Raw genomic sequence first — 19,358 nt, forward strand, 5'->3', positions numbered from 1 at the left:
ATCTTTATTAACACCTAACAGATGGCGCTGCTAAAATTTATATTTTGAATTTATTATAAACATAGATTTACGTTTTATATTATTATATTGTTTATTCGATATTTTGAAATTTAATTTAAAAAAATTTATTCGATTTTTTTTGGCAAAAATTCAAATATAAATTCGCAAATTGTAAAAAAAATCGCGCATATGTGCAAACAACACACACTTGTCGTCTGCTAATTTAAAATGTCCTTGCTGTCACTTGGTATTTCTTCAATTTCAAAATTTGTATTTGAAACCCCTCAATTAATTGGAAATGGGGTAAGTAATCATTAAATTGTTTTTATTAATTTGTTATTTAAATTAAAATTAAATTAATTTAAATTATTTTAAATGAAAAATGAATAAATCGAAACATAACCTGTTTTTCAACTTTGTTTATTATGTAATTAATTTTTAAAAAAAACATTTTGAAAATTGAGAATAATTTAACTAAAAGCTTCAACAAGTACGCAATCATTGGAGTAAAGCTTTAACTAGACGTGATATGAAAAGGAGAAAATTAGCCAAAGAATATGCACCAACTCGTTTACGTCTTGTTTGTATAAAAAGATGTAAACTTTTACCACCTGAAATTAGGGTGAGTGAAAATTGATTTTTTTTAATTATAAATTAATTTTTAGTTTTGGTTTTATATTTTTTTGTTTTTATTTTTTTTATAATACAGGAATGTGCTAGTAAGGATTTTGATTTTGTACCACGTCAATCGGCATTGAGGCAATTAACTGGACGATGTGTTTTAACATCACGTCCACGAGGTAATCTTTTGAGATGGAGAATATCTCGATTTATATTTCGTAATGTTTCCGATCATAATCAACTATCTGGAGTTCAACGTGCGATGTGGTAATAATAATACAAAAGAAAATGCATTTTGCTGAAAATATAGAAAATGTTAATGTAAAATTTTAAAATAAAAATAATAAAAAATTCTTACAAATTTTACCAAAAAAAAAAAAAAATAATTCAAGGTGTCTAACGGTTAGGGAAAAGTTAGGGAATTTCTTTAATTTTTTGAAATTTTTTTATAAATAAATTAAAGTAACTATTAGTTTCAAAAAATTTTTTACTTTTTTTCCTAAAGCAAATGCAAATTAAAAATTTAGCCTTCACACTTAATTATTAAGCATGTGATATATATTATATTCATTAAGTAAATAATTATTTACTACAATTTATTGAATCTAATAAATGATTTTTTAAACTTGGATAACAATTTTTTTCAGTGAAATATTTGGTTTTATAATAAAAATAAAAATTATTTGACACAATTTTATTTTATCGGTTCAACTTCAAATAAAATAAATTATTTATTAATACGAATAATTTATTATTTAATTGCTAATATCCACATTTAACTTATAAAAATTTTTACAGCGTTGAATATTAAATTATCGAATTTCTATTTAGCAAAATTGTATAAAGTGGATTTTATATTATGCAAAATTTTCAATTTACATTTAACTAAAATTCGATTTAAAAGAATTTCTATTTAGCAGAACTCTTATAAAGTATATATTCTAATATTTTTTTTAAATTTTAAATTAATATAATTTCAATTCAACGAAATTTATGTCTATAAAGATTGACAAAAGTAACTAGGTAGAATTTTTCTTAAATGAGAAATCTGTTAAATAAGAATTATTTCGAATTAAAATTTTCTTTAATAAAAACTTTGTTAATTAAGAATTTTGTTAAATAGAAATTCTGTTAATTGTTGATTTATTCAATGACAATTCTGTTCAGTATTTATTTTGATAAATCGAAATTTACTAAAATAAAAATTTTGTTAAAAAAATTTTCTCTTTATGCAATTTTTCTCGACATAAATTCCTTTAAATTGAAATTGTATTAACTTGAAATTCGATGTACTAGAAAATCTGCTTCATATAAATTTTACTAAATAAAAATTTAATAATTTAATATTTGACGCCGTAAAAATTCTTTTAAATTAAATCTTGAAAATATTTATACGTCCCCAATTAGTTTATTTATTTCACTTAAATATTTTATTTTTTACGAAACATTATTTATTTGGTTCAAATACATATAAAATTAGTGTATAATAGACGCAGGTAAATGACTTAATTGTATCAAAATAAATTTTATTTGATCAAAATAAAAATTTTTTAGTGTAATTTAGGTAAGGGAAAAGTCAGAAAATTTTTTTCCTAGCTGTTATTAGACACCCTGAAATTACAATTATTACCCAATTATTTAATTTTCAATTTCTAAAGTTTTTTTTTTTATTTTACTATAGCAACTTTCTTTTTTCCATGTATAAAGAATTCTATGGAAAAATTAGAATAAACAAAGATTGCGTGATGCCGCATAATAATGAGATGATAAATTCTTGTTATGACTCAAAAATTGGTCTGTAATTTTCTCGTTAATTGTAATCACTAATCAAATTAAAAAAAACTTAGCTATTTGTATATTTTTTCTATATAAAAAAAAAATTTGAATTAAAAAAAAAAAAAATTCAAAAAAAAATTGAATTTAAAAATCGAATTAGAAAATTGAATTGGAAAATCGAATTGGAAAATCGAATTAGAAAATTGAATATTTTCTGGAAAATAAATTTTGATATTTAAATGTTATTATTTAAATTTAAATGATAAGGTGTTTATAAAAAAAAATAATTAATTTTACAATTGATAGAAAATGCTTTTTAAATAAAAAAAACAAATTTAATTGACTTTCTATAAGGTAAATATTAAATTTAAGTCGCGAGTTTGATTGAGATATGAAAATAGCGCATGTGCATATAACTTTTATTAGTTTTTAAAGTTAATACTTCAGTCATCATTTTCGCTTACAAGAGAGTGGTTTCAAAAATTAGCGCGAATTTTCATTGTTACAAATGTAAGTATAAAAAAAAAACTCGAACCATTATAAAAAATATTAATCAACTCCTTTAATTTTGTCATTATTATATATTTTGCCAAAATTTAAAAATTTGAAAAAAAAGTAATTTATTTTCAATTAATTAGTAATTCATTTTCCTAATATTTAGTTTTAAATTACTAATATATTTTAATAATAATAATATTTTAATAAATAATATTTTTTAACAACAAAAATTTATTCAATAAAAATGTTCAAAATGGCTTTATTTTTCAGTTTCAGATTATAAAGATCATAATTATAATAATTAATCGATTTAGTGAAACCTATACTAGAAAATAATAAATTTCACGTCAGTTTGAAAAAAAAATTTATGTATTAAGAAAAGTTTCTCTTTTCATTATTTTATATGTTAATTCTAAGTTTATTTGAGAATTGTTTTTTTAAGATTATTTCAGAATTTGCGATATATAATAAACAAAAATTAAATTTATAAATAGAAGAATGAGAATAGAAAATTAAAAATGAAAAGTATATCATTAAGAAAAAAGAGTGGAAAGGGAGTAAAAATTTCTCCGATAGATAAAAAAATGGTAATTAAAAAAATTGAAATTTCTGTTGCCGATACGTCTAAGAATGAAAATAATAAAATTTATCCATTCTTTGAAATATCTGACAAAAAAAATATAAATGATAATAAATTACCGGAAAAATCATTCATCAAAAGGAATATAAATTTGAATAAAAGAATTCATTTTAAACGTGACAATTCATTGGAATCGGTGAGTAAAATTAAATTATAATTTTAATATAAAAAATAGCTTATCATTATCAATATACTTGTAAAAATTTTTTTTTTTTTACAGAATTCTGAATATTTTGCAAATGCAATTGGTCTTGTTTTATTGACGGCACAATTTTTCGGTCTCTTACCAATATCTGGAATAAAATCAAATTTACCGGAAAAATTTAAATTTTTAAAAACTTCACCACGAACTATATATACTTATATTGTAATTATTGGAAGTTTAATTATGTCATTAATTTGTTTGATTCACATGGTGAAAACATTAAATACCAGTTCATTTAAAGTTCATGGTAATAAATTTATTTATTTTTAATCTAGAATAATAAAATTTTGAATTTGAAAATAAAATTTTTTTCTTTTTTCAAAGGAGGAATAGCTGATGCTACAGTGGGAGCTGTATTTTATGGAAACAGTTTATTTGGAACAATTCTTTTTTTAAATCTCTGCCCAGGATGGATATCTTTACAACATGATTGGAGAGCCATGGAGGAATATATCGATAGGTAATATCATTAATTTAAATTAAATTATTCAAGAAATGATAATTACTAATTTAATTAATTTTTAGAGGTAAAGGTGAAAGACCAAAATTAAGATGTAAATTTTCACTAATAACAGCATCAATTTTTATTCCCGCATTAATTGAACATATTCTCAGTGTAATTGCAAATACACCCAATGAAATTTGGGGCAATTCGACATTTGACAAATTTCTTCAAATTTACACAATAAAGTCGCATCCGTTTTTAATAAAAAATGGTAATTATTAATTATTATTAATAATTATAATAATAATAATAATAATTATTATTATTAATTATTCTAAAATTGAGAATTAATTTTCAAAAAGAAAAAAATTTTTTTCAGTTGACTATAATTTTACCCTTGGTCTATTTACATTTGTATTAAGTCGAATAGCAACATTCACTTGGAATTTCACCGATGTTTTTATTATGCTGGTAAAATTATTTAATTTAAAAAAAAATTTATTTTTATTTCTATATATTTTTATGTTCTACTTTTTTATTCTACAGGTTTCTACCGGTTTGGCTGAAAGATATAAACAATTAAATAAAATAATTTCAAATAATACTTCTGCAACATTTACACCCGATGAATGGAAACAATTGCGTGAATATTATGCAATTCTTAGTACTTTAGTGAAAAAAGTCGATCAAAAAATTTCTTCTATTATTTTTCTCTCATTCGTTAATAATCTCTATTTTATTTGCCTCCAACTTCTCAATGGTCTTTCGTAAGTTTTTTTTTCGATAATTAAATTTAAAAAAAAAAAATTATTAGTTATTAAAAATTAATAAGTTAATTAAATTAAAAAAAAATAGAATTAATTAAAAATAATTTTATTTTAGACTTCCTGACGATGGAAGAATTGTGAGTGTGATTTATTTTTTTGGTTCATTTTTCTTTCTTATTGGACGGACAATTGCTGTAACTTTATTAGCAGCGAGAATAAACGATCAGAGTAAAATTGTGTTACCCTATCTTTATAATTGTCCACCGTCGACATTTACTGGAGAGGTATTAAAAAAAAAAAAAAAAAACTTAGTGCATGTTGAAAATTATAAGTTAGAGAAAATCCTGATTATTGTCACGATTTGTGACATATTTACCATATTTAAATTTATTTTTTTTTTTAATCTGATTCACAGGCTCAAAGACTTCAAGTTCAACTCACCACCGATGAAGTGGCCTTGACGGGATTACGATTTTTTTCAATTACAAGAAATTTCATGCTTGCGGTATAAAATATTGATATTAAAATATTTTTCTAATAAAAATTAAATTTATTGTTTAAATATTATATTTATTTTAAGGTGGCTGGAGCAATTGTAACATACGAAGTTGTACTTCTACAATTCAACATGGCTTTAAAACAATAAATAGAGAAAAAAAAGTGATTTTTTTTTATCAATCAGTGCTATTGACACTGATGGAAGATAATTTCTATCTACACGAGAAAAAAAAATTATATTAACTATTTTTTTATTCTTTTTAATTTGTTGTTAACGACTTTAATATTTTTCTCTTTTTCCCATAAATTATGGGATAATTCTTATTATGAATAAGAAGGAAATTCATTTCAAAAAAAAGAGAGAAAAATTAATCTAATAATTTTTATTTATTTCTATATAATTTTATTTTAGTTCACAGACCTTAGTTATATTTGATGGTTCATTTTGTTGTACTGAATTAAATTGCACAAGAACGAGTTCATAGGTAACAATGGTTCCTGCTACCTGAAAAGTATAAAAAAAATTAATTTTAAATATTAATTTTTTTTTTTTTTTTCCTTTACATACCGTCAAAACAAGACCTCGTGTAATGGAAAAGAATTTCATTCCTGTAAAACTGATGTTATCCGTGGTTACTTGAGTCAAAAATCTATCAACCTGACGAAATAAAAAAAAATTAAATAAAAGAATTTTTTATTGTAAATTGAATTAGTTTTTTTTTTTTTTATTAATTAAATTTTTTTTTATTTTTTCTTTCCTTTTCGCAGTAATATACCTCTGGTGAATAATTGGATGTTGAGACACTATATAAAATTGGAGCCGCAAGCACTGATTCATCATGTACACCTGCGGCAAATAGAGAAACTGCAGCGGTCCTCACCAAAAGAAATCCAAATGAAAAACAAAAGTACGTTGTCTGCACTGCATTTCTCATTGGACTGTTTATAAATTAAAGAATTTCAATTACTTTTTAATTGAATTAAATTTTTTTCCTTTTTTTTTTTGTTTCAATTCCTCTACAATTTTTTAAATAGAAAAATTTTTTTTTATCACACAAATTTTAATAAAAATAAATTTTTATATTTTTCTACTTTTTTTTTTTTTTGGTACTACTTTTCAAAATTGGAATTAATATTTTGAAGTACCTCGAGAAAACTTGCCATTCGAGAAAGCTTTAGAAAGTAAAATACAAATATTATTAAATTCAATAAATATACAAATATTTTGGAGATCTATAAAAAACAACAGTTTATTAAAACAAGAGGAGTTTGAAATTTAAAGCCTATGAAAAATTAGAAAAATTGAAAAATACTTGAAGGAATGAAGAAGTTGAATGCAGATGAAGTAGAGATTCGTTGAAAAGGACAATAGGACAATATCCGAGATGTGTGAATCAATGTATCTTGTCATTGTTGAGAGACGATTGAAATCAATTCTTGCTTCAGCCCACCACCATTCTGGCATCGCCTTCACAACGAAACAGTGCTAATCGTACGTTGATTTTTAATTTAAAAAAAAAAATAAAATTTCTTTAACAAAAATTACCATGCAAAGCTAAGTAATAATAATAAAAATAAATTTTTTCAAAAAAATTTTTAAATAAAAATTCCTCTTTTCAAATTTAGTTTCTTTAATTTAAAAAAAAAGTTATGGAAAAAAAATATTTGCTTTTGAATTTTGAAAAAAAAATTGAGCAAAATAAAAAATACGTGAAAAAGTAAATAAAGAATTTGTGAAAGGGATTTTTTTTTGTAATTTTGAAAATTTACCTTTCCTCTAATGGCGTATAATCGACTATTTAATTGTCGAAATTGATCCGTTGCTGCAATACTAATGAGAATTAAAAAGAGATCTATAAAATTCCAAGAGAATGTGCTAAGTATATTGACAAATTGAACTAGAATTCCCTGCCAAATTGTAAACGTTGACGATTTTAAAATCTGTAAATAAAAAATATTTCCTTTTGAATTGAATTGAAATATTTCAATTTTTTAATTGAAATTTAATTTTTTTTTTCATTATTATTTTGCCTGTGGTAAAAATATTTTTAAATTAATAAATACCTGAGGATAATGATATGTAAAATAAGCGATCATAATATCGGTATCATTTTTCAAAGCTGTACATTCAACGGCACTTACATATCCTGAGAGAATTGATAACGTGTGTTCTACTATTTAGAAAAAAAAAACAAATATTTCAATTATTCATCTGAAAAAAAAAATTACGAGAGAAAAAACTCACAGGCAGCCAGCATCATAATAATAAAAGTTATAATTTTAAATTTAGCAGCGAGACTATATTTTGAAATTCGTCGATTTCGTCTCATCGATAATTCCTGTTCCATATTTTGCCAAGTTACTGAAAATTCAGGCCATTTTCGTGCCAATTTCAATAAAAGTAAAGTAGTCACACCAGTTGTTGCAAAAAATACCACATTAGCTTTAAAAAGTAAATAAACAAAAATTATTAATATTATAAAAATAATTTTTTTTTAAATTTCTTTTTTATAAAGAAAAAAAAAATTCACTTGTTTTTTTTGATGTTATTGTACTTGTCGCAACGCCATGAATGCTGAAACCTGTTAAAACTGCTGTTCCAATTGTCGCAACAAAACAATAAAATACCTTGAGACTCTTCCATGTGAATCTAGAAAAAAAAATTTCTTGAAAATACTGAAAAAAAAATGAAGAGAAAAATTGACATGTACTTTATTTCACGGGCATCAGTGGTATTTGTTCCATCGACAGGAAGTAAAGCAAAACATTGTGCTAATACAATTATTGGTCTTATTGCAACAATAAAACTATCAGAATTGAAAATTTTTCGTTGATTATTGACAATTGGACTTGCAGCTGCAAAAAACATTCTTTTTATATAATTTACAATAATTTGCCAAACAAAAAAAAAAAAAAAAAAAGAAGGAGAAACAAAAATTCATGTACGTTTAGGGGAGTTTTCCATTTTTTCAGTTTCTTTTAAAAATCGTTCAAGTAACGAATCACTTTTAAATAATCTTGACGAATGAATAACTGACAAATTTGATTCTTCTCCTTCAAATCTGAAAAAAAAATTTTCAAAACATTACAATTTCGAATAATATTTTATTATTTAATTAGCAAAATTAAACGCGCGAAAGCGCGCCAACTTGAGTATTTAATTGTTTGTTATAAAGAAATTAAAGATTAATATTATTAATAATAATATAATTTATTAGAATATTATTACATATTAAATGATAATAATGAAAATTATATATGTTTCAGGCCTCGGATTATACGACTTATTCCGACTTTTATCGACTTATTTTGATAAAATGCGACATTTTTTTTTACATTTGAAAAAAATGTAAATAAAATACATTTTTTTAATATAAAATGTAGATCTTCTTTAGATCTTCTTCAATTCAATTATTTAACAAATTTTGAACTAAAATGATTCTTCACTAAATTAATTATTTTTAATAATTTTAATGAAATTCTTCAGAAATTGAATTATCATAAACTATTTTTCAATTAAAATTTTTATGAAATTTAACAATTGTTTATAATCTTTTAAAAAAAATATCACAATAAAATTGAATTATTTTTTAAAAATTTCAATTCAAAATAAACTAAAATTCAATTATTACACGAAATTTTAATTCAAAATCAATTAAAAATCCAATAATTATTCAAAATTTTCAATTTGAAATTTAATTATTTACCAAGTTTTCAATTTAAAATGAAATAAAATTCAATTATTTTCTAAAATTTCTATTCAAAATTAATTATCTAAATTTTCAATCAAAAATGAACTTAAATTAAATTATTATCCAAAATTTTCAATTCAAAATAAACTGAAATTAAATTATTACCCGAAATTTTAATTCAAAATCAATTAAAAATCCAATAATTATTTAAAATTTTCAATTTAAAATTTAATTATTTACCAAGTTTTTAATTTAAAATGAAATAAAATTCAATTATTTTATAAAATTTCTATTCAAAATTAATTATCTAAATTTTCAATCAAAAATCAACTTAAATATTAAATTATTATCCAAAATTTCAATTAAAATTTAATTATTTCCCAAAATTTTCAATTCAAAATGAACTGAAATTCAATTATTTTCCAAATTTAAAAACAAATTAAATTTCATTATTATCAAAAATTTAAATTCAAAATTAATTGAATTTTCAATAATTTAAATTTAAAAGCATCTAAAATTTTATTATTTCTAAAATTTTCCATCGAAAATTTTTTTTTTGTAATTTAATAATTTCAATTATAACTCTAAGGAAATTCAATTATTTTTAACTATTTTAATAATATTCTTTGAAAATTCAACTATCTGAAACCATTTTTCAATTAAAAATGATTTTCAAATTATTGTATTTTGTCCGCATTTTCTAATAAATTTTTAGTGAAATTATCTAAAATTTTAATTACAAAACACTTAAAGTTTCAATTTATTTCAAAAATCTCAATTTTAAATCTTTGAAAATTCAATTAAATTTAAAAAATATTTTCCAAAAATTGTTTGATAAATTATTTTTAGTTCTGTAAAATTTAATAATTGTTTGAAAATTAACAATATCTTTTGAAATTTAATTATTTTTCAAAATTTCAACTTTAACCCTTCGAAAATGATTATTATTAAAAAAAAAATTTTTTATTTTAAAATCTGTAAAATATTTTTGTTAAAATAAAAAATAAATCCACTTTTTTTGGAATGTAAATCGACTAAAACGACTTTTTGTGTCTTTAAGTTGATTCGAGGCCTGTGTATTTATAATTAATATTTAATAGGTATTCGTTGGCCCCTGGTACCTTAAAAATTAATTTTTAAAAATAAATTTTTTTCAAATTACTATCTAGTACGAAATTTCCTGGCGCATCTTTTTTCTCATCATAAATTTTTTGTATTTGTATACAATTTTTGAACCAATATACAACTTTTAAAAAATTTCGTTGGTAAACGTTGTGTACTTCAGCTTCGTGAATTGAATTTTCGAATTTTGAATTTTAAAGAAACTTATTCCGAAATTTGGAAACACAATTATACAACTTTGGCAAAAATGAGAAAAAGAATTGTCAAAATTTGACACGTCATAAGATTACTATTCAAAAAAAAACATGAAATCAGAAAAGGCCAACTTCAAGTTAGGACAGAAGGACAGACCAAGCATTTTATTATTATATAATTAATTATCTATTTAATTCAAAATTATAATAATAATATTAAAATTATGTCGCTTTTTGGTCACCTTTTTTTTATTATTTTTATTATTTTTTATTTAATGTTAATATTTAATATTTTGTATTTAATAATTTTAAAATTTAAGTATTTTATAATAAAAAAATTTGTAGCTCTTCTTATTTTCTTTGGGAATTTTTTTTTTGCGATCAACTCTAGCTTTATATAAAAAAAAACTTGTATGACAAAAAAAGAGTTGTTTGATAATAGAGAAAGATAAACCTCGTTATATAGTACAAAGAGTGTTAAATAAACATTGAAAAAATTCAATAAAATTATGCATTTCTCAGTTTGAAATTATTTTTACATTTAAAAAGAAAATTAAAAAAAAATTGATATTAATATATTTAAAAAGATAATTGTTAAAAAAATAATGAAGAGTTAATTCAATTTTCGTTTCAAGAAAATTTCCATCTTCTTCGTTTTTTCTAGATTAAAATTACTGAGTCAACAGATTTCTTTTTTATTTGATATATGATCTATAAAAAAAAATGCTTTTAAATGATGAGCTCTTAGCTTTGATTTCTTTCCTACTTTTATGGCTTTTATATTTATTATTATATTATTAATATTGTAATATAATTATATTAAATTCGTAATTTGACTATTAATTTAATATTAAATTAATTTTTAATTTTTTAAATTAATTTTTTATTAATTTTACAATTTTATTTACTATTTTATACAATTTTATATTTTTACAATTTTTTTGATTTACCATTTAATATTTTATTTTGTTTATTTATTATTTATTAATTTTTTCCATTAATTATAATAAATGAAATTTCGTTTTTTTCACAATTTTTCTACTGTTGATTATAGAAATAAATATTTTTTTTTATTTCACTCACCCCTCATTATCTTCATTAGAAGAAGGAATAATTTTTGATGAACGAGGAAGTAACATTCTATCGACAGCTGATGTTTTGGTCACCAATTCAAAATTACTCGATTTCATTTTATTCACTTCATTGATTCATCATCTTTTTTGCTAAACAAAAATAAATTAATACCAAATTTCGTAAGTTAAATATTTTATTAATTTAATTAAAGAAATTAATTTCAAAATTTACCTTCTTTTTTCCACTGAAATTAAAAAACAAAGAATCTTCTTTAAAAATTGGAAAATCCAATTTTTATCTACTTAAATTTTTGAATTCAAATAATAAATCAAATTTGAGAAAAAATTTCTTGTACTCTGATTTCTTTTTTTTTGGTAGAAAAATAAATCTAATGAACATGTAAATAATTATTATTGTGAACAAGATGAAAGTAAATAAGATAAAATATTGTGTTGTAAAAAAAAAAAGAATTTTTAAAAAAACTACCTGTTACACTCGCGGGTTAACTTTATAAACTGATGATCCGCACGAAGAATAAAAAAGAAATCGCCATCTGATAAAAAAGGGTTGTGTCAGTTGATATTCACGCCACGTTCGATTCGAAAAACAAGAAGAAATGACATTTATTTTATGTCAATATCGAAGCAAACATGAAAAAATACTCGGATGTTTTTTTTCCTCCCCTAATGATATCTCTTATTTATTTATTTTTTTTATTCAGTTTCGTAAAATAACAAATAGTTTTCTTTAGAAAAATTCTGATTTTCAATTTTGTCAATTTTAATGAAAAATAAAGTTTTTTTTTTTTTTCTAATCCAAAACTGAATTTCCCTTTTGAATTTTAATTCCGTTTCGAATTAATTCGAAATTAAATATAATTTAATAAAAAAAAAATTATCAATTAAAAATTTAATTTTGAAATATTTTTTTTCTTTAAATATAAAAAATAAAGAAATTTTTCAATTTTTATCCGATTCCGGAAATCGAGGATATTTGAATTTCCTCTCGAAGTTTATTGTCGACTTAACGAAAAAAAAAACCCTCTCAAACATAATATCCTGGAATATATGATAAAATCGTGTTTACAATATGACCAACATTGAACGCATTTAATAAAGTTTCATAAAACATTTTAAAAGAGATAAAACGATTATACACACACACACACACACTCGGAAAAAGAAAACCCTTTTTGTTTTTCAAACTATATGAGATTCCATCAAATTGACAAGGATAATTAATTTCTCGACAAAATGATACTCTGCGAACGATATTTTATTTTGTAATGTCCAGCATTAACACGTTTGATAAAAATAAACGACTAGCTTTTTTTTTCATTTTTTTTAATGAGAAAGCTTCAAAATGACAATAATGTGAAAAATGAGGTTTTTTTTATCTTGTCATGGATCACACACTTATTAATTAAATTGTTTTCTAATTTAAAAAAAAAAATTCACACAAGATTTCAAAAAAAAACAATTCTTTTTTTTTGAAGCTAGAAAATTTGAAAAAGAAAACAATTTTTTTTTTATATTGGCACACCCAAAAATCTATAAAAATTATACAATAAAGCTAATATTAAATAAATGGTGTCATTTCACCAATTATGAGATCATTTTTTCGAGCATTCGATGTAAAATTCTTATAATTTTATTTTTCGTAGATTAATTTATTTAAAAAAAAAAAAAATTCCAATTCCTTTCTCAGTTTTTTCTTTTTTTTTGTTATTTAATTGACACATCTATTTATTTATTAATTAATCTAGAAAAATTATTAGCAAATCTCTATTTCTCTCTCGTTTATGGAATTTTTTTTTTTTTTTTTTTTTTTTTTTTAATGATATATCCTCTTTTTTTCAAGGATTTTCGAGAATAAGAAATATCATGTACAAATAGTCAAGAAAAATCGATTTTTAGACGTAAAAATATTGTCCAAATTTTTTTTCTCTTCCAGTTGTACAAATTTATTTTTTTCAAGTTGAAACAGTGGCAAAAATTTTAAATTTTTATCCAATTTATTTCTCAAAAAAAAAAGGAAATTAAATTTAATTTTCATTTTTATGACAATTATTTTTGAATTTTTTCAATTTTCTAATTCCATATTTTATCAATTTTGAAAATGAAATACAAAAATAGTAAAAAAAAAAAATAAAGAAAAAAGGATTGGAATAATTTTGAAAATTTTTGCCAAAGAAGTTTATCGGGACAAACGATTATTCCATAAAAATCATGAAAACTATTTAAATAGAATTTTCATTTTGAATGAATTTTATTAGAAATTAATTATTTTTTAGACGAATATTCATTTTTTTGAATAAGCATTTGAAATAGAATTTCTTTTTTTTATACGAATTTTTACTTAACAAAATTTTTAGCTACTAAATTTTTGTTTGGCAGAATTTTTATAATGCAGTCATTTTCCTTACATTATATTTTATTATATAAAAAAATTTTAATTTTATCGAATTTTATGTGGTTCGAATTTTTAAATGACAGAAATTCGAATTCACCGAATTTTTAATTTATTGGACTTTTAATTTAATCGAATTTTTAAATGACAGAAATTCCAATTCACTGAATTTTAATTTGTCCGAATTTTTAATTTGTTCGAATTTTTAAGGCGACGAATTTTTCTTGGTCCAAAATTAAAAATGACCGAATAAACAATCGACAGAAAGAATTCGGCGCAATTTTTGAAAATTGACCAATCACAATTTTCTTGATAATTTCTAATTTGTCAATTTTCAAAAATTGCGCCAAATTCTTTCTGTCGATTGTTCGTTCGGCCATTTGTAATTTCGGACAAAGGAAAATTCGTCGCCTTAAAAATTCGTACAAATAAAAATTCGAACAAATTCAAATTCGGACAAATTAAAATTTGATTAAATTCGCTTAAATTAAAATTCGGTGATTTGGAATTTTTGTCATTTAAAAATTCGAAACACATTAAATTCTACTAAAGAAAAATTTGGTAGCTAAAAATTTTATTACGTAAAAATTCGTATTAAAAAACGAAAAACTATCGAATTTTAATTCGAAAATTGAAAATTCGTTTAAAAAATAATTTCTAATAAAAATTCTAATTAATGATTTTTATGAGAGATTCGTGCGCCCCTTTTGCCTTATTTTTTTACAGTTTTTTCGAGGTTTTGTTCTCTTTTTTTTTAAATACAGATAATATATTTACAATTTGTCCCAATTGTACAACTTTTGTTCGGTGTACAATTTGTTCATTTTTTCTTTTAATTTTTAAATTGAGTAGTAAGTAAATATGTCATGAATATATATATATATACTAACTATATAAAATCGAAGTTACATTACTCTCAAGAGGATAGTCGCATCAAAATTGAATATTATGTTCATGTATCTTAATATAGATTTAATTCATAACTTAATATCGTGAAATTCCTAAAAAATAAATATCAGTTCCTTAATTTTTTTTTAAATCTAATATATTTATAAAAATTAAATTTTTATCCTAATTTGGCAACTTTATCCTCTCAATCATCATAATTACGTACACAAATTAGTAACATTGAAATTTTCTCTTAAATATACAATTTTATTTACATACGCACACATATTCTCGTTATGTAATTTTTCTTTCGCGGGGAAAAAAAAATGTGTGAAATGAGATATCACAAAATACAAAGTCTCAATTTTATTTTACGCACTTATTAATAGTTTTTTCTAAGTACTTTGCGTTAAAGAAATACCTCGATTTTTTTAATTATTATTATTTTTTTTTTAAATAGAATTTAATTAATTTTATCACTTTTTAAAAATAATTTTCGATTTCAATTAAATAGACAAAAAAAAATGTTAAATTTCTTTTGAATAAAATTAAAAATTTAATTAATTGTTTTTTCTTTTTAAAAATAATTTTCGATTTCAATATTATTTATGAATAGAAAAAAAATTGTTTATTTTCGTTTGAATAGATTTTTTTTAAAAAAAAATTGAAAATTTAACTTTTTTGTTTTGTAAAAAATTGTATTCAAAAATTATTTTTAGAAAATTTCACAAATTTTTTTTACTGCAATTTAATTTGAAAATTTTCTATATTATTATAATTCATGAGACTCGCTGTATCTCTTTAACAGTTTGACGCAAACAGTATCACATACGCATTGTAGAAATAGTCTCTGTTTGCGTCTACATTGAAACTTTCATACAATAAAATAAATGTTTGTGATTCATGTCTATGATTCATATATATTTAAAATACAATTTAAATTTTCAAAACAAAATTTCAAAAAATTAAAAATTAAAAAAAATTAATTTCCAAGTAGAAAAAAAAAATTTCAGTATTTTTTTTTTTTAAGCGAAATTTTATTTCAAAGGGAAAATAATTTAAATTAATTTTTAAAATAAAAAATGAATAATAAAAATATATATGTTTTGTCAATTAGAAAAAAAAAGTAAATAAAAATAATTTGCGTGAATCACAAACATAAGCCGAAGTTATACTTAAATAATAGAAATACTACTCGCGTGGAGGCCACAAAACTCGGGCATATAGAGTCGATCGATCGGCTCATAATAATGGTCGTTTAATTCAAAGACATCCTCATAATCCTCTTTTATATATATATATATATATATATATATCACTTCTTCTCGGTTATAATATCAAAACAATGCAATACTTTTCTTTAAAATATAGTTTCAAAAAAAAAAAGTTATGATTAATAAAAAACGTTACTTTCAGAGAGCTCGTAAAAAAATGAAATAAATAAATGCGAAATGAAATATTTTTATATGGAGTGAATTTCTGCATTACTATTGAATATAATAAATAATGCAAAATGACATTTACAAGGACAAGAACACAATAAAGAATACTGATATATCGCCAATTATTAATAAAAATTTTAAAATCTTAATTTTCACTAAAAAAAGAAAAATTAAATAATAAATTATTATTAATTTTATCAGTTTCTCAAAAAAATTGACTTATCCTCCTGAATTGGATTCGTAATTATTTACATTCGAAGTTCTATATACAAAAAAAATAAATAAAATATAGAAGAGTAAAATTGCATTTTTTATAATAGCAAAATCCTACTTATGGGGAAATTATTTACCAACTATTTACAAAAAAAAAAAAATATATAATAAAATAAAACTTAACTTATAAATCGCCTTTTTTTTCGTACACGTGTGCCGCTTAACGTTGAACATGTTTTTTCTCTCTTGAAAACTTGCATTTGAATTTCATATTCTAATTAGAATACAAAGTCAATAATTGAAGAAGAAGAAGAAGAGTCAGCAAAATGAAATCCAAGTTAAATCTGTAATTATGTAGAGTAAATTTTAGTTTTCAATTAAAATAATAATAATGCATTCGAAATTTAAAATAATAAATATTTTTAAAAAAATGCATATAATTTCGAGAAATATAAATTCAAATTGTTTATAATATTAAATTATTATTTTAAATAATTTAGTTTTTGAATTTAATAATTTACTGATTTATTACTAATTTTTTTTTTTTAGCTTTATTCACAATTATTTTATTATTTTCTTTTTTAAGCTCGAGGGAAAGAAAAATTAAATCTACTAATTTTAAATTAATTTAAATAAAATCATTCTCGATTTTTTTCGCCTAATTAACATTTATTTTCTAAAAAAAAACGACCGAGTGAAAAAATCATATTTACTTTCATTTATGTATTATTTTTAATTTAAATTAAATTTGTCGTTAAATTAAATTAAATTTATTAATGAATTAAATTGATAATAAATACGTAAATAAACAAAAGTAAGATATTTTTGAAATAACAAAAAAAAATTACTTTTTAATTATTTTGCAAATAACTTACCACAGTTTTTTTTGGGGGGGGAGGGGAAGTCTTCGAAATAATGATCCAGCTCCCTTATTTTTTTTCTCTTTTTTCAAATGAAATCGTTCGAAAATGATGTACTATTTACAAATTCGTGTAGTGTAAAATATGTGACGAATATGATTTTTTTTTCTCTTTTGTTTCCTCTTCATAGTTTACCAATTTCCAATGACGGAATTGGATCTAAACTTTTGAATAAAAGTCCTTCAATTCATTTGTTATTGACTGTCTTTCACTCTCACGGCTCATTCTGCCGAGAAGTAATTTCCTTCATAAAGAAGAAAAAAAAAAGTAGGCTGGCTAGACAAGTTGGTCATGTTTATATAGTGATGTAATAACGAGAAACTCCCCTGATGATTCATTGAGAATTTTTTTTTTTTTTTGAACAAAAGAGCCATTAAAAATCCAAAAAAATTTTTTTTGCGTGCTACTGGGAAGAATGTGCTTCAGTTTTACTTATTCCGCTGGTGCCCGGTTTATCTGAAAATTCATTTTTTATTTCAATAGAGGACATTTTTTAAAATATACAAATTTAAATAAATAAATAAATAAAATAATTACACATTAAATTTAGATTGTATAATCATTAATTTAAAGTAAATTAATACGATATTTATAATTTAGCATATAATAATAAAATAATAATTACTACATAATATTTAATAATTTAATATTTGTTTTTTTAAATCCATTTTCCAGTTTATAATTTTTTTTTTCTTAATAAATTTGCATAAAATTATAAATAATATATATTTTTTTTTCCAGAAATTTTTCGGAAAATTATCTTTCTCTCTCTCTCTCTTTTTTTTTTGTTTTTATAGAAAAACTTTATCCGCGCAACTTTTGAAAAAGTTTTTAAAAATTCATCCCCTTTTATTTGCATATCAAGTAGGTAAGAAGATTTTCCATCATAAAACTTTTTTTTTTTTTTAAGAATCCATTAGATATCTCAATCTTTTAATGTATGTAATATTATGGAGTGTGAATTTTTTAAAAGTAACCAAGGACGAAATACTTTAAAGTATCCTAATTTAAAGAAAAAATAAAAAAAAAAAAAACCTTTCAATTCAATTGCGCTGAGATTGAAAATTCTGTTTACTCTTATATAACTTTTAGAAAAAACATTTTTATCGTCCCACGAGAAAGTAAACATTCTCATGCGGCTATATAAAATCCAATTATTGAACAATTTTTAAAATTAAAAACCAAAAAAAAAAAAACAAAAACACACATGTTTATCTAAAAAGCTTCCTTTAATATTATTTTATTGTTAAAGTTCAAAAATTAGAAAAATATTCCAAAGAAATTATAATTTATTTCAGGCCTTGGATTGACTTTAAGGCGCAAAAAAAAGTTGATTTACATTCTAAAATGAGTCGAAAAAGTCGATTTTTTTATTTTAATTAAATTTAATTACTTAATTATTTTACTTTAATTAACTAATAGATATTAAATCCATTTTAATAATTCCTTAATAATAATAATTCCATAGGAATATTATCAAGAAAATTTATTTCTATTTCAGAATTGAAGACGTAAATTTTTAAAATTTAAATTAAATAGGACAAAATTCTAAAAAAAAAAATTATTACAATTCAATTTTAGAGTTTTTGTAACTTTTTTAAACATTTGAATTTTTAAAGAATAATTAAAATTATTAAAAATAATTGAAATTTGAAAGAGTTATTTTTTTTTTGAAATAATTAAATTTTTAAAAGATTTTGTTAAATTTCAGACAATAATTAAATTTTACAGAATTGAAAATAATTTATCAAATATAATTTTAAATGACGTTTTTTTTAAGTAATTGAATATTCAAAGATTTAGAATTCAGATTTTCGAAATTAATTGAACTTTAAGAGATTTTTGTGTCGAGTTTTTTAATTATTTCTGTTATTTCTGTTACTGAAGAATTAATTAGAAATTATAGGTAAAAATTGAATTTCAAAAGTTTTTATTTTTTTAATTAAAAAATTGA

At 21.2% G+C, this 19,358-nt stretch overlaps 3 protein-coding genes across 9 annotated transcripts; 2 read left to right on the plus strand and 1 right to left on the minus strand.

Annotated features, from left to right (window-relative positions):
• The first annotated feature begins 31 nt into the window (after nucleotides 1–31).
• On the plus strand, nucleotides 32–982 carry LOC127285338 (28S ribosomal protein S14, mitochondrial). The gene is made up of 3 exons (XM_051311315.1): nucleotides 32–303; nucleotides 482–622; nucleotides 710–982. Exons 1-3 carry the CDS (start codon nucleotides 229–231, stop codon nucleotides 890–892), a joined length of 399 nt encoding a protein of 132 aa, XP_051167272.1. The 5' UTR covers nucleotides 32–228; the 3' UTR covers nucleotides 893–982.
• Nucleotides 983–2,638: 1,656 nt separating this feature from the next.
• Nucleotides 2,639–5,673, plus strand: LOC127285290 (gustatory receptor for sugar taste 64f-like). The gene is made up of 10 exons (XM_051311234.1): nucleotides 2,639–2,907; nucleotides 3,338–3,671; nucleotides 3,756–3,987; nucleotides 4,065–4,200; nucleotides 4,266–4,456; nucleotides 4,565–4,656; nucleotides 4,732–4,952; nucleotides 5,068–5,236; nucleotides 5,368–5,457; nucleotides 5,533–5,673. The coding sequence occupies exons 2-10, from the start codon at nucleotides 3,414–3,416 to the stop codon at nucleotides 5,596–5,598; spliced, it is 1,455 nt and encodes a 484-aa protein (XP_051167191.1). The 5' UTR covers nucleotides 2,639–2,907; nucleotides 3,338–3,413; the 3' UTR covers nucleotides 5,599–5,673.
• Nucleotides 5,674–5,818: 145 nt separating this feature from the next.
• Nucleotides 5,819–17,808, minus strand: LOC127285288 (gustatory receptor for sugar taste 64f-like). 7 transcript variants are annotated; one of them, XM_051311231.1, is made up of 15 exons: nucleotides 17,360–17,808; nucleotides 12,019–16,828; nucleotides 11,764–11,920; nucleotides 11,542–11,681; nucleotides 8,397–8,512; nucleotides 8,162–8,306; nucleotides 7,982–8,100; nucleotides 7,696–7,893; nucleotides 7,515–7,624; nucleotides 7,221–7,391; nucleotides 6,764–6,936; nucleotides 6,597–6,623; nucleotides 6,227–6,389; nucleotides 6,019–6,108; nucleotides 5,819–5,955 (listed from the first exon to the last, which is right to left on the minus strand). In XM_051311231.1, exons 4-15 carry the CDS (start codon nucleotides 11,646–11,648, stop codon nucleotides 5,854–5,856), a joined length of 1,521 nt encoding a protein of 506 aa, XP_051167188.1. In that variant the 5' UTR covers nucleotides 11,649–11,681; nucleotides 11,764–11,920; nucleotides 12,019–16,828; nucleotides 17,360–17,808; the 3' UTR covers nucleotides 5,819–5,853. The 7 variants fall into 7 exon arrangements, with proteins under 7 accessions (XP_051167188.1, XP_051167190.1, XP_051167189.1 ...); XM_051311233.1 differs by lacking the exon at nucleotides 6,597–6,623 and having other exon boundaries at nucleotides 6,764–6,918; XM_051311232.1 differs by lacking the exon at nucleotides 6,597–6,623.
• Nucleotides 17,809–19,358: the final 1,550 nt, after the last annotated feature.

Source organism: Leptopilina boulardi, unplaced genomic scaffold (assembly GCF_019393585.1).
Source record: "Leptopilina boulardi isolate dan_hultmark-lab unplaced genomic scaffold, ZJU_Lbou_2.1 LbouV2_330, whole genome shotgun sequence".
In the NCBI taxonomy this organism is placed as follows: Eukaryota; Metazoa; Arthropoda; class Insecta; order Hymenoptera; family Figitidae; genus Leptopilina; species Leptopilina boulardi.